General features: G+C 51.4%; 1 protein-coding gene across 1 annotated transcript in view; it reads left to right on the top strand.

Annotated features, from left to right (window-relative positions):
* Positions 1 to 2,609, top strand: part of MME (membrane metalloendopeptidase) — a 34,620-nt gene extending 32,011 nt beyond the window's left edge. Inside the window, exon 23 of the mRNA XM_036389189.2 lies at positions 1,254 to 2,609. Within this exon, the coding sequence (XP_036245082.1) occupies positions 1,254 to 1,353 (100 nt within the window). The 3' untranslated portion in view covers positions 1,354 to 2,609. The remainder of the gene's footprint in view (positions 1 to 1,253) is intronic.
* The last annotated feature ends 14,190 nt before the right edge of the window (positions 2,610 to 16,799 follow it).

Raw genomic sequence — 16,799 nt, 5'->3', positions numbered from 1 at the left:
TGCAGGGATACAAGTGTTCATGAGAAACCTGACAACATCCTCAGAGTGGGCAGTCAGTTACAGGATGAGGCCCCCTAAGAGCTCTAAAAGAGAAAACATTTCATGAGACATACCCACAAAATTAACACCTAATAAGGTACTACAGAAGCATCACGGAGGCTCCCCAGGTGCCTCTTTTGATTATTATCTGGGGAGTGCAATGAGCCTTTTCAGTACCTGCTACACTGGCTGGGGGCTGCTTCTCCCTGCAAGTGGAACAGGCAGCTCCTCATAGTAATTGTTAATTGCAGTGCATCCCATTTTAGCAGTCCTTGTTCATTGGAGCACTGAAGCACAGCTAGATCACCAAAATGCATGAGGTTTCTGATAACCCTTTTTCTGTGCCATCTCCTCCTGTTCCACTGCTGGCTCCCAAGACCAGGGAGTCACTTTTGGCCTTCTAGAACAGCTGAAGTATTGCAGGTGTCACTGCTGAACTTCACCTCGGCTTCTGTGGGCACACCCTGGTTCTGATGATGAACACAAATCTCAGAATAATCATGAATTACTCAAAGAAACAGTTCTTTAAAGAACTTCTGGGCCACAATCAATGTCCATCAGTATCTGTATTTGAGCCGTTTCCCTGCATAGGTATGTGCTGCTGTGTTCCCAGTCCTGAAGGAACAAGTGACTCTTAGCACACGTGTTCACAATTACACATGTAAATTCAGCCTTAGCTGGAATGGCCTCATACTCACTCCCCATGTTGAGTTGAAAGCCATTGTTTGTATGAGATTTTTTGCCAGAAAACTCATTCACTGGAAAATCTGTGCAGAACGCCCAGAGGAGCAGCATGATCTCAGTTAAAACCTGGTTGGTGTAAAAATGTAAATGAACATTCAGAGATGAGTTACCACCACAGCCCTTGACCTCAGGGTCTTGTTTTCCCTTCACCAAGACACTTGTCAGCAAAATGGAGCTGAAAAAGCCCTCAGTGAAAACTACTGACAAGTGAGAAAGCTGTTCTGGGGGAAAGAACTGGCTCATGAGAGCCAGCCATGAGGAGGGGACGGGTCCTGTATTTCTGGGTTGCAATAGGGGCAAGACAAACTGAAGGAGAAAACACAGCCAGCCCTTGAGGTGAGATGAAGCAAGTCAGAGCCCAACAGCAGGGCGTTCCCCACACTACACTGAGGTGACACAACAAAAACAAGTTACAAAATACGGGTCATGTTGTTTGTTTCAAACCCAGGCATGTTGATTTGTTTTTAAAGGGTCCTGGGGTCACTGCAGAACTCCCCAGAGTTTTCAGAAGCCTTTTCATGCACCACGAGAGACAACATGGACCCTGCCAAGAAGTGCCGTGTCTGGTGACGGACTGCAAACCTCACATCTCAAGGAGCTTTCCAGGAAAAGAGACCTTTCCAGCTGATTTTGAGAGGGGGAGGAGGGAAGAAAGCTGAGTGGAATGTGCTGGAGACATGGCTGTAATCCTTGGTAAACGTGCAAACCCCAAATCATCGCCGTGGCAGCAGGGAGGGCGCCGTGGCTGCCCGGCTGCTTCCCCCCAGAGCCCGCAGGACCTGACCCACCTGGCAGTGCACACCTGCAGCTGTAAGCCTGCCCACAGCCAGTGGGAGGGAGTCCTTTTGAAATGGCAAAGTATGGCCCATGATCTCCCCGGGTGGGTGAATGCAGATTTCTGACCAGGGCAGGATGGAAGTGCTCAGTAACACACATTTTAGCCACCATAACACGACAGAGAGACAGCAGTTCATATCCCAGTGTCAGACTCTGTACCCTCTGCTGTTGCAGAAAATCTGTTCTACCAAATGTTTTCATTTGTACTTGAAACCATTTATACAAGAGGAGTCCAAAGACCTGCTGTACTTCAGTAACTTCTCACTAATTACTCCAGCGTGTATTACCTGAAGTCTCTATTTACAACAGTTAATTTACAGCTTTCCAGCCCAAATGAAATCAGAGGTAATTTATTAATTTCTGTACCTATAATCTGTAAGATTGTGATCAAAGACCCTTTCACCATTTTCTAAGCTTTATCTTGCTTTCTCTAAAGTCGCTCTTTTTTAAAGTTTCTAGTAATGTATAAATCATAGTTTTTATATTTAAATCTTGAGCTACACTTTTGACTTGAAGTATTGTAACATATTTTATCAATGGCTGCATAGAACTGGGAAATTGGACTAAAGCATGGTATCGGGCAATAAGATAAAGCCTACAAAACTGAGTTCTCCAATGGAGGGCACAAACATGGGAGTTTTCAGGCTGACTGTCAGTGCTTAGGCTCTGATCCTGCACATCACTTGTACGTGTTCTGATCAGTGTCAGTCCTCACATGTGCAAAGCTGCACAGCTGATTGCAAGAGTCTGAAGGAGCTTTAAGTAAGAGGGTAAAAGGCTTTAAATCTGCAATGATATGTATTACACATCCTCATGCAGATTGCAAAGGAACTTACTGCTTTGTTTATCAAAGCAAAGACATTCGCAAACCAAGTACCAGATACCTCAGATGACTGCTACAATAGGTCTATTTAAAAACCTATGTCCTTTTAGCTGAGTTTGTCATCTGATCAAAACATTTTGATAATAAACTGAAATTATGAGCCAAATGCAGTGCGTGTTCTTCATAGGAATTATGAAAACACAAATTCTCTGCAAATAGATGCCCGTGCTTGCCCCCGAGCCTCACAGTCAGAAAACACAGACCACGACAACAAATCCCTCCCGCAGCCCCCAGGCCCGGCTTTGCACCGGAGCGAGCCTGTTACAGAGAGGAGAAACCCAGAGCGCCTCTGTTTTCACACAGAAACCATCATTTCACACAGGACCCAACGCTCCGCACAGCTTTGCGCAGAACAAGGACCACGAAAAGCCTCCGGGGCTCGGAGGGAGCTGGAGACGGAGAGCGGAGCCAGGCGGGCCCTGCACAGGTGAGGGAGCGCCCTCACCTGCGCTGGGCCCGCGGGCCCGGGCGGCTCTGAGGGCCCCACCCGCCGCTGACCCCGCCCGGGGCTCCTACCTGAGCCGGGGCTCTTCTGTGAGCCGGGGTTCTTTCCTGAGCCGGGGTTCCTGCCGGAGCCGTGCCCGCCGCGGGCCGTGCCGTGCGGGGCTCCAGGTGCCCGCAGGTGCGGGGCTCGGCGCTCACACGGAGCGGGGCCGGGGGTCCCGGGGCTCGGCGCTCACAGCAGAGCGGGGCCGGGGGTCCCGGCGCTCACACGGAGCGGGGCCGGGGGTCTCGGGGCTCACAGCAGAGCGGGGCCGGGGGTCCCGGGGCTCGGGGCTCACAGCAGAGCGGGGCCGGGGGTCCCGGGGCTCGGCGCTCACACCGGAGCGGGGCTGGGGTCCCGGGGCTCGGCGCTCACACCGGAGCGGGGCTGGGGTCCCGGGGCTCACACCGGAGCGGGGCCGGGGGTCCCGGGGCTCGGCGCTCACACCGGAGCGGGGCTGGGGTCCCGGCGCTCACAGCAGAGCGGGGCCGGGGGTCCCGGGGCTCACACGGAGCGGGGCCGGGGGTCCCGGCGCTCACACGGAGCGGGGCCGGGGTCCCGGGGCTCGGCGCTCACAGCGCAGCGGCTCCGAGGGGCTCCTGAGGGCGGGGGCAGGTGAGGCAGCGGCCCCATGGAGCGCACCTGGCGCCCCCGCCCCGGGACCCGCCGCGCGCTGTTCCCTTTGCGCTTCTACCCAGAGCAAGGCAGGGCCCTCAGCCCCGCGGGGAGGTTTGGGCCGTGGCGGGGTCACGCGGGCACAGGGGAGCCCAGGTGTGTGAGGCGCTGCGGGGCAGCAGCCGGGAGCAGGTGAACCTCTTCCCTGGGCGGGGGGCAGCCTCTGGGGCAGGAGGGACACAGCAGGCGGGCAAAGAGCCCTGGAGCCGCTGTGCTTGGCGTGGGGCTGGGAATGTCCCACCCAAACTGGTTCACAGGCAGGTGTTACCCCTGTCCCACCCAAACTCTGCTTCACAGGCAGGTGTTATCCCCAGGGCTCTGCTCTGCACCAGTCATGCTCTGTGTACACCAACACCTTTAAATGGGATTATGAGCACTGAAAGAATATAAACATGAGCCTGGAGGTTTCCAGGATGCCACATCCCAGGACACTGCGGGGGGACAGACACTCCTCCTTACTTCATTTATTCCAAGAGCTGTTCAGGGGAAACAGAGAAGCCAGGAAGCGTTTGTGGGGCAAGCTTGGCATCCTTCTGTAACAATACTGTGGTGGCCTGGCACTGAGTTATCACCTCACTTCAATAGTGTAGCACCAGCATTTTGAAATAAATCTGAATGTGCATGGCTTTTTTCCCCTCAATCACCAGCACTTCTCTGAGAGAAAAGAACCTGGCTCTCAAACACTCGTTTTATTTTTCAGGAACTAAAAACCCCAAACCTTTTGCTCCCCCTTTTACCCCCGCATGTTAGGAGAGCTTCACGCTGTACAGCTGCACCATGAGCAGACGCCCGAGTGGGCTGTGTGAAGGTGGTTACAAAAGGTCACTGCAGAGTGCTCAGTGATCTTCCAGCAGCGTGGGGGATGCATATTTTCTTGGAATAATCCTCTCTTTATTACCCCATAAAACTGGCAGGAACTCCTGCTTTGTATACAGCAAGTCAGCTCGATGATATTGACGCCAGCCTAGAAAGTTATTTTGGTTTGCTCTGCCAAATCAGATCTCAAAAATCAGGTAAAGCTAAACCAGATTGCAGTGTTTACATTTTATCTCTGTAACATTTTAATTGGAAACATTTGATTTCCAGCGCTGTGGGATACCCAAAGAGCAGTTTGGGCCAGCGGGCCCTCTCAGAACTGTTTCCCTCTGTGCCTGGTAAATGAAGTGAGTTGTGAAAACACGGACGTGGTCACTGTGGAGCCACAGCTGGATCAGGCTGGGTGGGCTCAGACACCGAGGAATGGAAGGTGAGACCCTGGGGTGTGTGCCAGGGTGGGCTCAGACACCGAGGAATGGAAGGTGAGACCCTGGGGTGTGTGCCCAGGGTGGGCTCAGACACCGAGGAATGGAAGGTGAGACCCTGGGGTGTGTGCCAGGGTGGGCTCAGACACCCAGGAATGGAAGGTGAGACCCTGGGGTGTGTGCCAGGGTGGGCTCAGACACTGAGGAATGGAAGGTGAGACCCTGGGGTGTGTGCCAGGGTGGGCTCAGACACCGAGGAATGGAAGGTGAGACCCTGGGGTGTGTGCCAGGGTGGGCTCAGACACCCAGGAATGGAAGGTGAGACCCTGGGGTGTGTGCCAGGGTGGGCTCAGACACCCAGGAATGGAAGGTGAGACCCTGGGGTGTGTGCCAGGGTGGGCTCAGACACCCAGGAATGGAAGGTGAGACCCTGGGGTGTGTGCCAGGGTGGGCTCAGACACCGAGGAATGGAAGGTGAGACCCTGGGGTGTGTGCCAGGGTGGGCTCAGATACCCAGGAATGGAAGGTGAGACCCTGGGGTGTGTGCCCAGGGTGGGCTCAGACACCCAGGAATGGAAGGTGAGACCCTGGGCTGTGTGCCAGGGTGGGCTCAGACACCCAGGAATGGAAGGTGAGACCCTGGGCTGTGTGCCAGGGTGGGCTCAGACACCCAGGAATGGAAGGTGAGACCCTGGGCTGTGTGCCAGGGTGGGCTCAGGGCTCAGCCAGCCCCCTGAGGGAGGAGGGGGACGCTCCCACCTGCAGGGACCCCGAGGTGCTGCTCAGGTGTCACAGGGCACGGCAGCCCTGCAGCCATGGCAATCTCCAGCGTTTATCCCCTCTCTCAGGACAGCTGATGAGACTGGACCCCCTGTGCCCTCAGCTCCTTCCCAGGGGCAGAAACCCGGTGCTAGGGCAATTCCCAAATGGAATGTCACACTTCAGGGCTGCCGCTGACCGCTGGAGTGGCCCAGGAATGTTCGTGGCTGCACCACGGCCAAATCTATTTGTGTTTCCATTCCCAAAGCTCAGCAGACAGTGCCCACAGATGGAGACAGGATGTCTGACTGATGTGCCTTCCTCACATTCTCAAAATTACACAAATTATGTGAGCAGGAGTGAAAAATTTAGTTTCTTTCTCTATTTAACCCCATCAGGGGTTGTTAAGAGTTTTTTCACATTCCCTTAAACATGCATCTTGCTGGGATCTTCCAGACATGCCTCTCACAATCAATTCTCTGCTTTAACTGGGGACTGAATTATTAATGATTGCATCTTCTCAGAACTGCAGTTCTTCAGTAGAAAACTCTTCATGCTCAAAAGCCCAGAGCTGTCAGTGAAAATGCAGTGATCTGATGCTCAGTTGTGATTTAAATGGCGAAGTCACTGCAAGTTCACGTGGCTTCTTATTGACTGGGGGAGTATAATTATCTCCAATTCTAATTAAGAAGGCAAACCCCCAGCACAGGGCACTGAGGGCCCTGGTGAGCCCGAGGTTCAGACACACTCAGCTGCACAACCCTCCCAGCCCTCACTGAGCCGGGGGTTTTCTTTTCCAAGGACATGCAATGTTCCTGTTTCATAACAATAGAGTCCAAGAGATTTTCCCCATAGTAAGGCTAAAAATACTTGCCCAGGCCCCATGAGAAATTAACCCTTGCCTGTTTCTACCAAGCTTGAAGATCCTTAGCTGGTAGCAGCTGTTTTAATTTGCTGTTCAGCAAGCAGGTGGGATCTGACCTACCACGGGATTGCAAAAACCACTCCCTAAATTGCAAATAATCTGAGAACAGGGAAAGTGGTTTGGTGATTCTTCCTAATGGATAAAAAGTGTGCACAACATTTACATGGCTGATATTAAAAATAATTCATTTTATATGTATTTTAGTCATTAGAAATCTAAACTGAAGTTCTGTGTTCTTCTCATCAACTTCACTGTAGGTTCTTCTCACCTGTAAGACACAGAAAATAGCATTTAAAAGGGTGGCAGTGCCACGTAGGGCAGGGGAGGCTGTGTGTGACACTGCTGTCCCTGCAGGGCTCTGTGTGTGTGACACTGCTGTCCCTGCAGGGCTCTGTGTGTGTGACACTGCTGTCACTGCAGGGTGTGTGTGTGTGACACTGCTGTCCCTGCAGGGTGTGTGTGTGTGACACTGCTGTCCCTGCAGGGCTCTGTGTGTGACACTGCTGTCACTGCAGGGTGTGTGTGTGTGACACTGCTGTCCCTGCAGGGTGTGTGTGTGTGTGACACTGCTGTCCCTGCAGGTTGTGTGTGTGACACCATCACTGCAGGGCTCTGTGTGACACTGCCGTCACTGCAGGGGGTGTGTGTGTGACACTGCTGTCCCTGCAGGGTGTGTGTGTGTGACACTGCTGTCACTGCAGGGTGTGTGTGTGACACTGCTGTCCCTGCAGGGTCTGTGTGTGACACTGCTGTCACTGCAGGGTGTGTGTGTGACACTGCTGTCCCTGCAGGGCTCTGTGTGTGTGACACTGCTGTCACTGCAGGGTGTGTGTGGGACACTGCTGTCACTGCAGGGTGTGTGTGTGACACTGCTGTCCCTGCAGGGCTCTGTGTGTGACACTGCTGTCACTGCAGGGTGTGTGTGGGACACTGCTGTCCCTGCAGGGTGTGTGTGTGTGTGACACTGCTGTCCCTGCAGGGTGTGTGTGTGACACTGCTGTCACTGCAGGGTCTGTGTGTGACACTGCTGTCCCTGCAGGGTGTGTGTGTGTGACACTGCAGGGCTCTGTGTGACACTGTCACTCACCGCAGGGCTCTGTGTGGCACTGCCATCCCTCCGAGGTCAGGAGAAGACGATGTACACCATGAGGGCACAGCCCAGGATCCAGCCCAGCGCCAGCAGCACGGGGACGAGGAGGCGGGACAGCGGGGCCTGGGCTGGATGGGACACAGGACACGGGACAGAGGACATGGGACACAGAACAGGACACGGGACATGGGACAGGACATGGGACACAGAACAGGACATGGGACACAGAGCACAGGGTCAGTGACGCTGGCAGGGACTCGCTGAGCAGATCCCACCACTGCCAGAACAGGAGATGGGCACCTGCAGGTGCAGAGCCATGGCTCAGCTGCTCAGCAGGCCCAGGCCAGGCTCAGAGCAGCCCAGGACAGACCCAGGGTCGGTGTGGAGCACACAGGAAGCAGGACTGTGTGACACTGCCATCACTGCACTGCCTTCACATCTCCTTACAGCAGCAGCACTTCATGGACCCTGCTGTGGGTGCCCTGCAAGCAGCACACCCTTGCCAGAAAGCAGAATAACAACCTTTGAGACCCTATTGCTGACCAGCACATTACACCTCTTACAGCACAGCTTTACACAGTTAATGCAATTACAGGTTGTTTCTGAAGGGATTCATAAATTGTGTAAAACTATCCACAACACCCAGCACAGTTCAGACCAAGCAGGCAGGCTCAGAGGGATGCAGGGATTGCCCCATTGCTCTTCTGAAGCTCTGCTCAGCACACCTGTCTCACCAAGACACTGCACAGGGTGTCTGCCAGAGGCACAGACCTGCCTGTGCCGCCATGAAAACATTAAACACATAAACACACTTAAAATCTGCCCCAAACCGGGTGTCCTTTAGCCCCAGGGGAGCCCCTCACTGTTTCATTTAGAGACCTTTCCTGCCGTGCCACCAGGTGAAGCTGCTGGAATCACTTTCCTGCCCTTTCTCTGAAGGTCTGATCACAAAGGCAGGGCTGGGTCCTGCTGGGGCAGGATTGATATTATATATATTGAGGGGTTTGTCAGAGCTCTGCTGATTGGGGGCTTTGTTAGGGGAGCTCCAGTTCAAACCAGTATCAGGGTAATTTCTGAGGCTATCAATGAAAACTTAGTAAATAGTGTTCAGTGTCCCTTTGTACCTTAGCAGAAACTCACTCTCCCTAGAGTCAGTGGTGCAAAAAAACAGGAGAAAAATCTTTAAAAAGTTTAAACATAGCTATGAAGGTGTATTAAGAAGTTCCCTTCACAAGTGTCACCTGAGTAACTGTGCACACAGCACAGCTACAGTTGTAAATTTAAGTGAAATAAATAAAAAATTTACAATAGATATAAAATGCATTTGTATAAACTGCCTTTTCTCCTTGGAAAAGTGAAGTGTGCTTACAATGGAAAGGTTATTATTGAAATTTCATTTTGCTCTGCCACTTGAGCTTTGTGGGGTTAAAATCTAAATTATTCTGCATTCATTTGCACTATACTTGGAACTCAGCTCCACACAGTATAACAGAAATGCTGTCAAACATAACTCATTTTACACACTGTCCTATTGTGTCAGCTAACCTGGAATGACAACTACAAAACATAAAGAAAACAAAACTGGTAGGATTCAAAAATACAGGAGGAACCCAAGCTGTTAATAGAATCAGCTTTTAAATAGATTACACTTTCTAACTGAAAAGTAAAATGTATCTAGTGTATCAGAGAAGAACCCAGGTAGCTGAGTGTACTCACACTGCATTGCCCAGATCCGTTAATTTCAGTATATAATTATATATATATATATATATATATATATATATACATCCACATGTCATTGTGCCTCTTACCTGGTTCTGCCATTCCCCTCTGCTAGTTTAATGGCAGGTCAAGGTTTGCCTCTGCAGCTGCTCTGAGAGCCCTGGGATGCTTTAAATAGAGCAATATTTGGAATGTGCTGCAGCTGCCTGGCTCACTGGTGCCAGGGGTTGGCTATAAGCATTCAATTGTCTAAAAAGGCAGGAGCTCAGGGCTTCAAGGTTACCTCTGCCTGTTCCTGCCACTGCACCTCTGTTTGAGAGCACTCTGACTGCAGAGGGCTCCGTTTCCTGAACAGGGAGAGGGACAAGGCTGAAAACTGCTCTATGGTCCCTTTATGGGCATGAAGCCCCCATGGCAAATGCAGCTAACGCTCAGGAGCACCCTGTACCTGCAGCAGGACAGGGACCTGCTGTGTCCTGAGTGCCCCACGCTTCTCTCACCCTCTGCTATGGAAAACCCAGCCAAGCCCAGCTCAGGGTTCCTGGGCAGGAATCCCTGTGGTTCCCAGCTCCCAGCTCAGGGTTCCTGGGCAGGAATCCCTGTGGTTATCAGCTCCCAGCTCAGGGTTCCTGGGCAGGAATCCCTGTGGTTATCAGCTCAGGGCTCCTGGGCAGGAATCCCTGTGGTTCCCAGCTCAGGGTTCCTGGCCAGAAATCCCTGTGGTTCCCAGCTCCCAGCTCAGGGTTCCTGTGCAGGAATCCCTGTGGTTCCCAGCTCCCAGCTCAGGGTTCCTGTGCAGGAATCCCTGTGGTTCCCAGCTCCCAGCTCAGGGTTCCTGGGCAGGAATCCCTGTCGTTCCCAGCTCTCTCTACTTGCCGAAGGTCAGTCCCAGGGCAGGGCTGCTTTGCAGGGATCCCTGCTCAGGGCAGGGATCAGGGGGGCAGGAATGTGTCCTGCATCACCCCTGCAGCACAGCTGGGAGGGACAGCCCTTCCCCAGCACCCCTCAGGAAGGGAATTGCACTACTGCCTCTCCAAAATGGAAATTGCACTATTGCTTCTCCAAAATGGGAATTGCACTACTGCCTCTCCAAAATGGGAATTGCACTATTGCTTCTCCAAAATGGGAATTGCACTACTGCCTCTCCAAAATGGGAATTGCACTACTGCCTCTCCAAAATGGGAGCAACCCTACAATAAACTCAGGCCTATGTAACACTTACCATGCCATGCACTGTTCAGCCTATCACAACATTCTGAGACACTAGAACAAACCATGAGCTTCACTTTCTTTGTCTGGCTTTGCCACAAAGCAAATCCTTTTGGGATACGATCCAATTTGTTGTGAAAAGAAATATGACTCTGTGTAAAATATTTATTGGGAAAAAAGAAATCTCTGATACAATAACTTTGTTGGCTGCACAGCTGTTCCTGTAAGAATCCTATCTGGCTTGGTTCTGCTAACTATATCCATCCATCTGATCTCATGGAAATAATTTCCAGCAGGAATCATGTATTCCTGACAAGACAGTCTGACCTTCAGGGGCTGGGATCCTTCCAGGCCCAGCTGCCACAAGCAAGGGCAGCGAGTCATTGCTGCTCACACCAGTTTGGGTGCTGCTCACACCAGTTTGTGTGCTGTTCACACCAGTCTGGGTGCTGCTCACACCAGTTTGGGTGCTGCTCACACCGGTTTGGGTGCTGCTCACACCAGTTTGGGTATTGCTCACACCAGTTTGGGTATTGCTCACACCAGTCTGGGTGCTGCTCACCCCAGTTTGAGTGCTGTTCACACCAGTTTGGGTGCTGCTCACACCAGTTTGGGTATTGCTCACAGCAGTTTGGGTGCTGTTCACCCCAGTTTGAGTGCTGTTCACCCCAGTTTGGGTGCTGTTCACCCCAGTTTGGGTGCTGTTCACCCCAGTTTGGGTGCTGCTCACACCAGTTTGGGTATTGCTCACACCAGTCTGGGTGCTGCTCACCCCAGTTTGGGTGCTGCTCACACCAGTTTGGGTGCTGCTCACACCAGTTTGGGTGCTGCTTGCTGTTCACCCCAGTTTGGGTGCTGCTCACCCCAGGTTTGGGTGCTGCTCACACCAGTCTGGGTATTGCTCACACCAGTTTGGGTGCTGCTCACACCAGTTTGGGTGCTGCTCACACCAGTTTGGGTGCTGCTTGCTGTTCACCCCAGTTTGGGTATTGCTCACCCCAGGTTTGGGTGCTGCTCACACCAGTCTGGGTATTGCTCACCCCAGTTTGGGTGCTGCTCACCCCAGTTTGGGTGCTGCTCACACCAGTTTGGGTGCTGCTCACACCAGTTTGGGTGCTGCTTGCTGTTCACCCCAGTTTGGGTGCTGCTCACACCAGTTTGGGTGCTGCTCACCCCAGGTTTGGGTGCTCTCCCCATGAGTGCTGCCCTGCACGTCCACAGCTGGACTCAAAGGAGATCAAAGCTGTAACTGCAGCAAAGACAGTAACAATATAGACATTATTTAAACAACACATCTTCTGTTGGGAACTGAGGAATGAACTGCAGACAACAATTCCACAATAGACCTCAGTCCAACAGCCCAAAAAAAAAAAAAGCAGAGGGACAGTTTCAAAATATAAGAACAAGGAGAGGACACAAGGCTTAAGAAAACACTCACAATGATCTGTGGTAAAATGCAGCCACTGCTCTGCTGCTGAAGAACAATCCCCAAGAACAATCCCCTCATTTCTATTTGTGTGAGCAATTACGTGCTCTTGGTGCTTGTTTGTCCCCCTCTGTCTGGGACACTGAGACACCCAATCTGCACAGTTACACGTGGATGGGCAGCTGGGCTCAGAAATGAGATTCCTCTTTAGTCTCCAGCTCACTGAGGTGCTCAGACAGATTGGGCTCAGGGCAGCCTTTGGGGCAGCCTCCAGGGCTCCACTGCCATGAACTGCTCCAAGCTGGGAATCCCTTCAGATGCTGTAAATGTCTGCAGTGCTTCAAGGGAGTTAGGGCCAACATTAGGAGGAGGAACAGGCTAAGGCAGCAGGGCTGCAGGGCTTTCTGTGAGAGAAGTGATTTCAAGGGGAGAAATCCTTTTAGTGCCTGGTGTTTGGGCAGGAACTGTCAGAACCTCACTGACCTCCCCCACTTTGCAAAGCAAATTGGCCATTTTTAGTGTTAAAATACCCAATACGTTCAGAGCACATCCCAGTCTTCATCGCTGTATCAGTAGCCAGAGATCAAATACTGGAATGTCACATTTCTGTCTTTGTTGCTGTACTTGTAACCTCTGGGAATCTGAACCCACGTCCAAGAGGCTGGCAAAGAAATGTTTTGTTTTACAAATTCTATATGATCCCTATAAACAACTGCAGCCTACACAGCTTTAGAGGGGATTAGAAGGACAGACCAACTCATCTTCACAAAGGGAATGCTCCAAGCAATAAAATCTTTATAGCTTTGTAATACTGGTATTAATTTTTAAATCATATTTCTTTTAATTGATCTTTTTTCCTTTAAGAGAAAACCCTGATTTATTAGTGAATCAAAAGCCAAGTTTATATGCCTTGAATTATTTTATGACTTTCCCATACTCTCTTGTGACCTGCAGACTAACATATGAGAATATCAGATTATTGCATTCACAAAATAGGTTTATGTGTGGAGAATTTGTCGAATGACATGCATTTTATTAGTCACACCAATCTTCACATTTGAAAGCTCCCTTAAAAATTGCTAGACATTACTTCTACTCACATTCACATCATGAAAATAAAGGCTGATTTATTTGATAACTATGCAGCCAAAGACCTGAAAAAATCCATGTATTAAGCTATTAAATAATTAATTCCACATGCTGCTTCCTAAGGCTCTGGGTGTACACATCCTTTCTGCTGGCAGAGAGCAGCATCACTCAGCTGAGTGCTGAGGTACCTGCAAAACCCAGCAGCAGATATGAGGGAAAGAGCAGAGCAGAGATCCCCATGAGCATTGCTGGGCCAGTCCGCACTGGGGTCCCAGAAGAGCAGTGATTGAGGTTAATAATTACTCCATTCTGTTTCTCTGGATGAGAAAAAAGAACCTGCAGTGCACTCTGTGAGCAGCAAAGAGCTTGAGGAAGGCTCCCTGGTGCAGGCACAGGAGGTGGTTTTGGCCCCAAGTCACCCCTGGCACAGCTCCATGGGGCTGGCACAAAGCTGGGAAGAGCCCAGGGCACCCCCAGGGCACCCCCATGGCTGCCCCAGCCCCCAGAGCGCCCACCAGCAGCTGCAGCCAAGTGAGCAGCGCTCCTCAGCTGCCAGGGCAGGCCAGGCACGGGCAAAGCTTCCCCCAGAGGCGGCTGGGGAGGGGAGGCACAGGGCAGCAGGCAGGAGCCACCGGGGACACTCCCCCAGGGCTTCGACCTGAGACTGGGACACAGCTCTGGCTGCTGCTTTGTTCTAGCTCCTGAAAAGCAGGGGATGTGCTCGGCTGGGATGTGTGTCCCAGCTCTGGGTTCAGCCCCACGTCACAAACCACCACTGACCTGTGTAACTCAGCTCATGTGCTGGGCAAAGTCAGACTCAGGCTGAAAACATCTTTATTTGATCTTACTGTGTCCTCTGAAAGAACATGGGCTTGTGCCAGCAAGGAACACAATGGCAAAACACAAACTGGCTGAAGATAAAAGGGTGTGCTCATAAACTGTGAAAGACTTTCTCAAATGTCATGTTTGTCTAAGATTTATTTCTTGATTTGACCATTCCAGTTGACCATAAACACTGGATAAAATGGAGCAAGCTAATTTCAATGTCCTCTTTAGAGCAAAATGAATGATTTCTTCAGGATCTTTTATTCTAAATTTTTGTAGAATCAGGGAATGGTTAACGTTGGAAAAGACTTTTAAGATCACCAAGCCCAACCACTGGAGATGTTCCTTCCTTTAGCAGTCCATCTACCTGAAGGAGAACATGAGAGTGATCCTTGTCCTTGCTTTTCCTATAGCTTAGATTTTCCTTTTTAAATGAACCTTCTGTGCTGGGAAAAATGCACTTTTAAATTTACCATGGCAAATTAATTAATTCAAAAAAGCCTTTGCAAGCCTTAAAAAGCTGTGAAGATATTACCAAGTTTTGCCTGACCAGAAATAAAGTTCTCAAAAGCAATAAAAATGGACAATTTCATGCACGAATTAAAAGACAATCTTATTTGTAAGAATGGAGCAATTTTAGGAGGAAGATGACTGCAGCCACCGAGTCCTTGCAGAAAAGGTGTGTGAAGAGCAGCAGCTCCAAGCTGGTGCTGCAGTTCCCTCTTGTGACAGCCAGAGCGAATTCCTGTGTGCAGGGAAGCAGGAGGCTCGGTCAGCAGAGCCACGCACAGAGGTGTGGGCTGGGGGTTCCAAACTGAACCTGCTGGCTTCGAAACATCCCTCAGGGAAGATGTGCTCACTCTTTTGGGGCTTTGGAAAAGGAGATTCCCCCCCCCCGGGGTGCCTTTGGCCCTGTTCCCGTGAATCTCACAACAGCTGGAGGAAATGAAGCACCTGAAGCCCCTGATCAGCCTGAGGTCCCTCTGGCGCTGCCAAGATGCTCCAAGGTGACAGGCAAGGGCACTCTGCCCGCTGGTGAGATCCCTGCGTAACCAGGGCAGTATTTGCAGGCAGAAACAGAGACGGGCTGCTGGTCTGGCAGGAGTTCTCCCTGCCCTTCTCATGTCTCCAGGTTCTTCACCGTATTTCACCCCAAACTAAGCTCCCAGAACTGACTGGGTTGAGCTTTTGGAAGCCAGTGCTTGGTTTAGGCTGGGAGGGACTCAAAGCCTCTCTGGTTTCACGCCCTGCCATGGGCAGGGACACCCTCCAGAGACCAGGATGCTCCAAGCCCTGTGCAACCCTTTAATGTTTGCAGGGATGGCACTGAGTGCCAGGGACACAGCCGAGGGTCAGACACCTGCAGGGTGGCACTGAGTGCCAGCTGTGCCCTGCTCACACCTGCAGGGTGTCACTGAGTGCCAGCTGTGCCTGCTCACAGGTGTCAGACACCTGCAGGGTGGCACCGAGTGCCAGCTGCGCGCTGCTCACACCTGCAGGGTGGCACCGAGTGCCAGCTGTGCCCTGCTCACAGGTGTCAGACACCTGCAGGGTGGCACCGAGTGCCAGCTGCGCGCTCTGGCTCCTGGCACACCCCGGTGCCCCCAGCCCTGCCCCAGGCCGTGCCCCCGGGCACTCTGGCACTCCGGAGCCGCAGGCCCTGTCCTGCCCAGCTCAGAGGGCCCTGCCGGGTGCCAGCAGGGGCTGGGCACTGGGAATGGCCCCGGGGAGCTCGGCTGCTCCAGGCAGGGCCGGCTGCCCGCAGAGGGCAATCCCTGCCCGCAGAGCCGGGCCTGCCGCGGTGCCAGCGCCTGGGGAAAACTCCTCTGAATGGGTAAACAAATGAAAAATAATGAAGCATTCCTAGAATTAATTACATTACAGGATAAATACTGTATTGTCTGTGATTTCTGGATGCAAACCCCTCCTCTTGGGATGCAGAACCTACAGACAGCAAACAGCGCGGCGGCTCTCCCCGCCCCTCAGCCACCTCAGGGAATTATTTAAAATAACCACCAGGGAGAGAAGATCAGCCCTGGCAGGGGAAGGGAGCCCCTCCTGCCCTGGAAAACATTTCCATGGCCCACACTTCTGTTACCCCACCTCTCCAGCCCTTCACTTGTCTTTAGGGAGCAAAGAACAATGCCTGAACTCACCTGTCTCGCCCCAAAAATCAGTGTGTTCTGCAATGCTCCTCAAATGACAAAAGAGGTCACAAGTGACATTTCCCCAAATTGGTGCTATATTTTGAAGAATAATGGGTTTATAAAATCCTCCTTCAAAAGATAAAAGGCCAATGATCCTTTTTCCAGGCCCTTCCCCGCACACAGAAATTTACCACTTTAATTACTCCACTTTTAAGGTAATTGCTGCAAAAACACTGAAATTCTTACTTCAGTAAAAGGCTTTCCTTGGAGTCAGTTTATTCTGGGTTCATTTAAATTAATCTGAAATAAGCTATCTTTAAACCTCATCAAGAGCATGTTATCTTTTGTAAGGACTTAAGAGCTTTATGATCATGCTGCCAGTAAAAGCACAGGCAGAAAAGCCTGAAGGCTGGGAGGAAAAAAGATAGTTTTGAAGGTTTTTATAGGCATATCATCTCTAAAAATAGTCTTTTGATAAGTTATCTTGAAGTTTGGATTTAAAGCAAAAATGGAGGCAAATCACCCTCCTGGGGGTGTGATAATCTCTGCTGGATCATCTTATCAGCAGATAGCAAGATCTTGTTTTCTAAATGAGTGTCAGAACTTTTCATGGATTTTTACCTGAGCACCAGCCTTTGCCACTTCAGCAGGTGCTCTGAACTGCCATCGAGTTTTCTAGGCTACAAAAATCCCCAAAAATACTG

Source organism: Molothrus ater, chromosome 10 (genome assembly GCF_012460135.2).
Source record: "Molothrus ater isolate BHLD 08-10-18 breed brown headed cowbird chromosome 10, BPBGC_Mater_1.1, whole genome shotgun sequence".
Taxonomy (NCBI): Eukaryota; Metazoa; Chordata; class Aves; order Passeriformes; family Icteridae; genus Molothrus; species Molothrus ater.
Note: the sequence above shows the minus strand (reverse complement) of the source record. Positions and strands in the feature narration are given on the sequence as shown.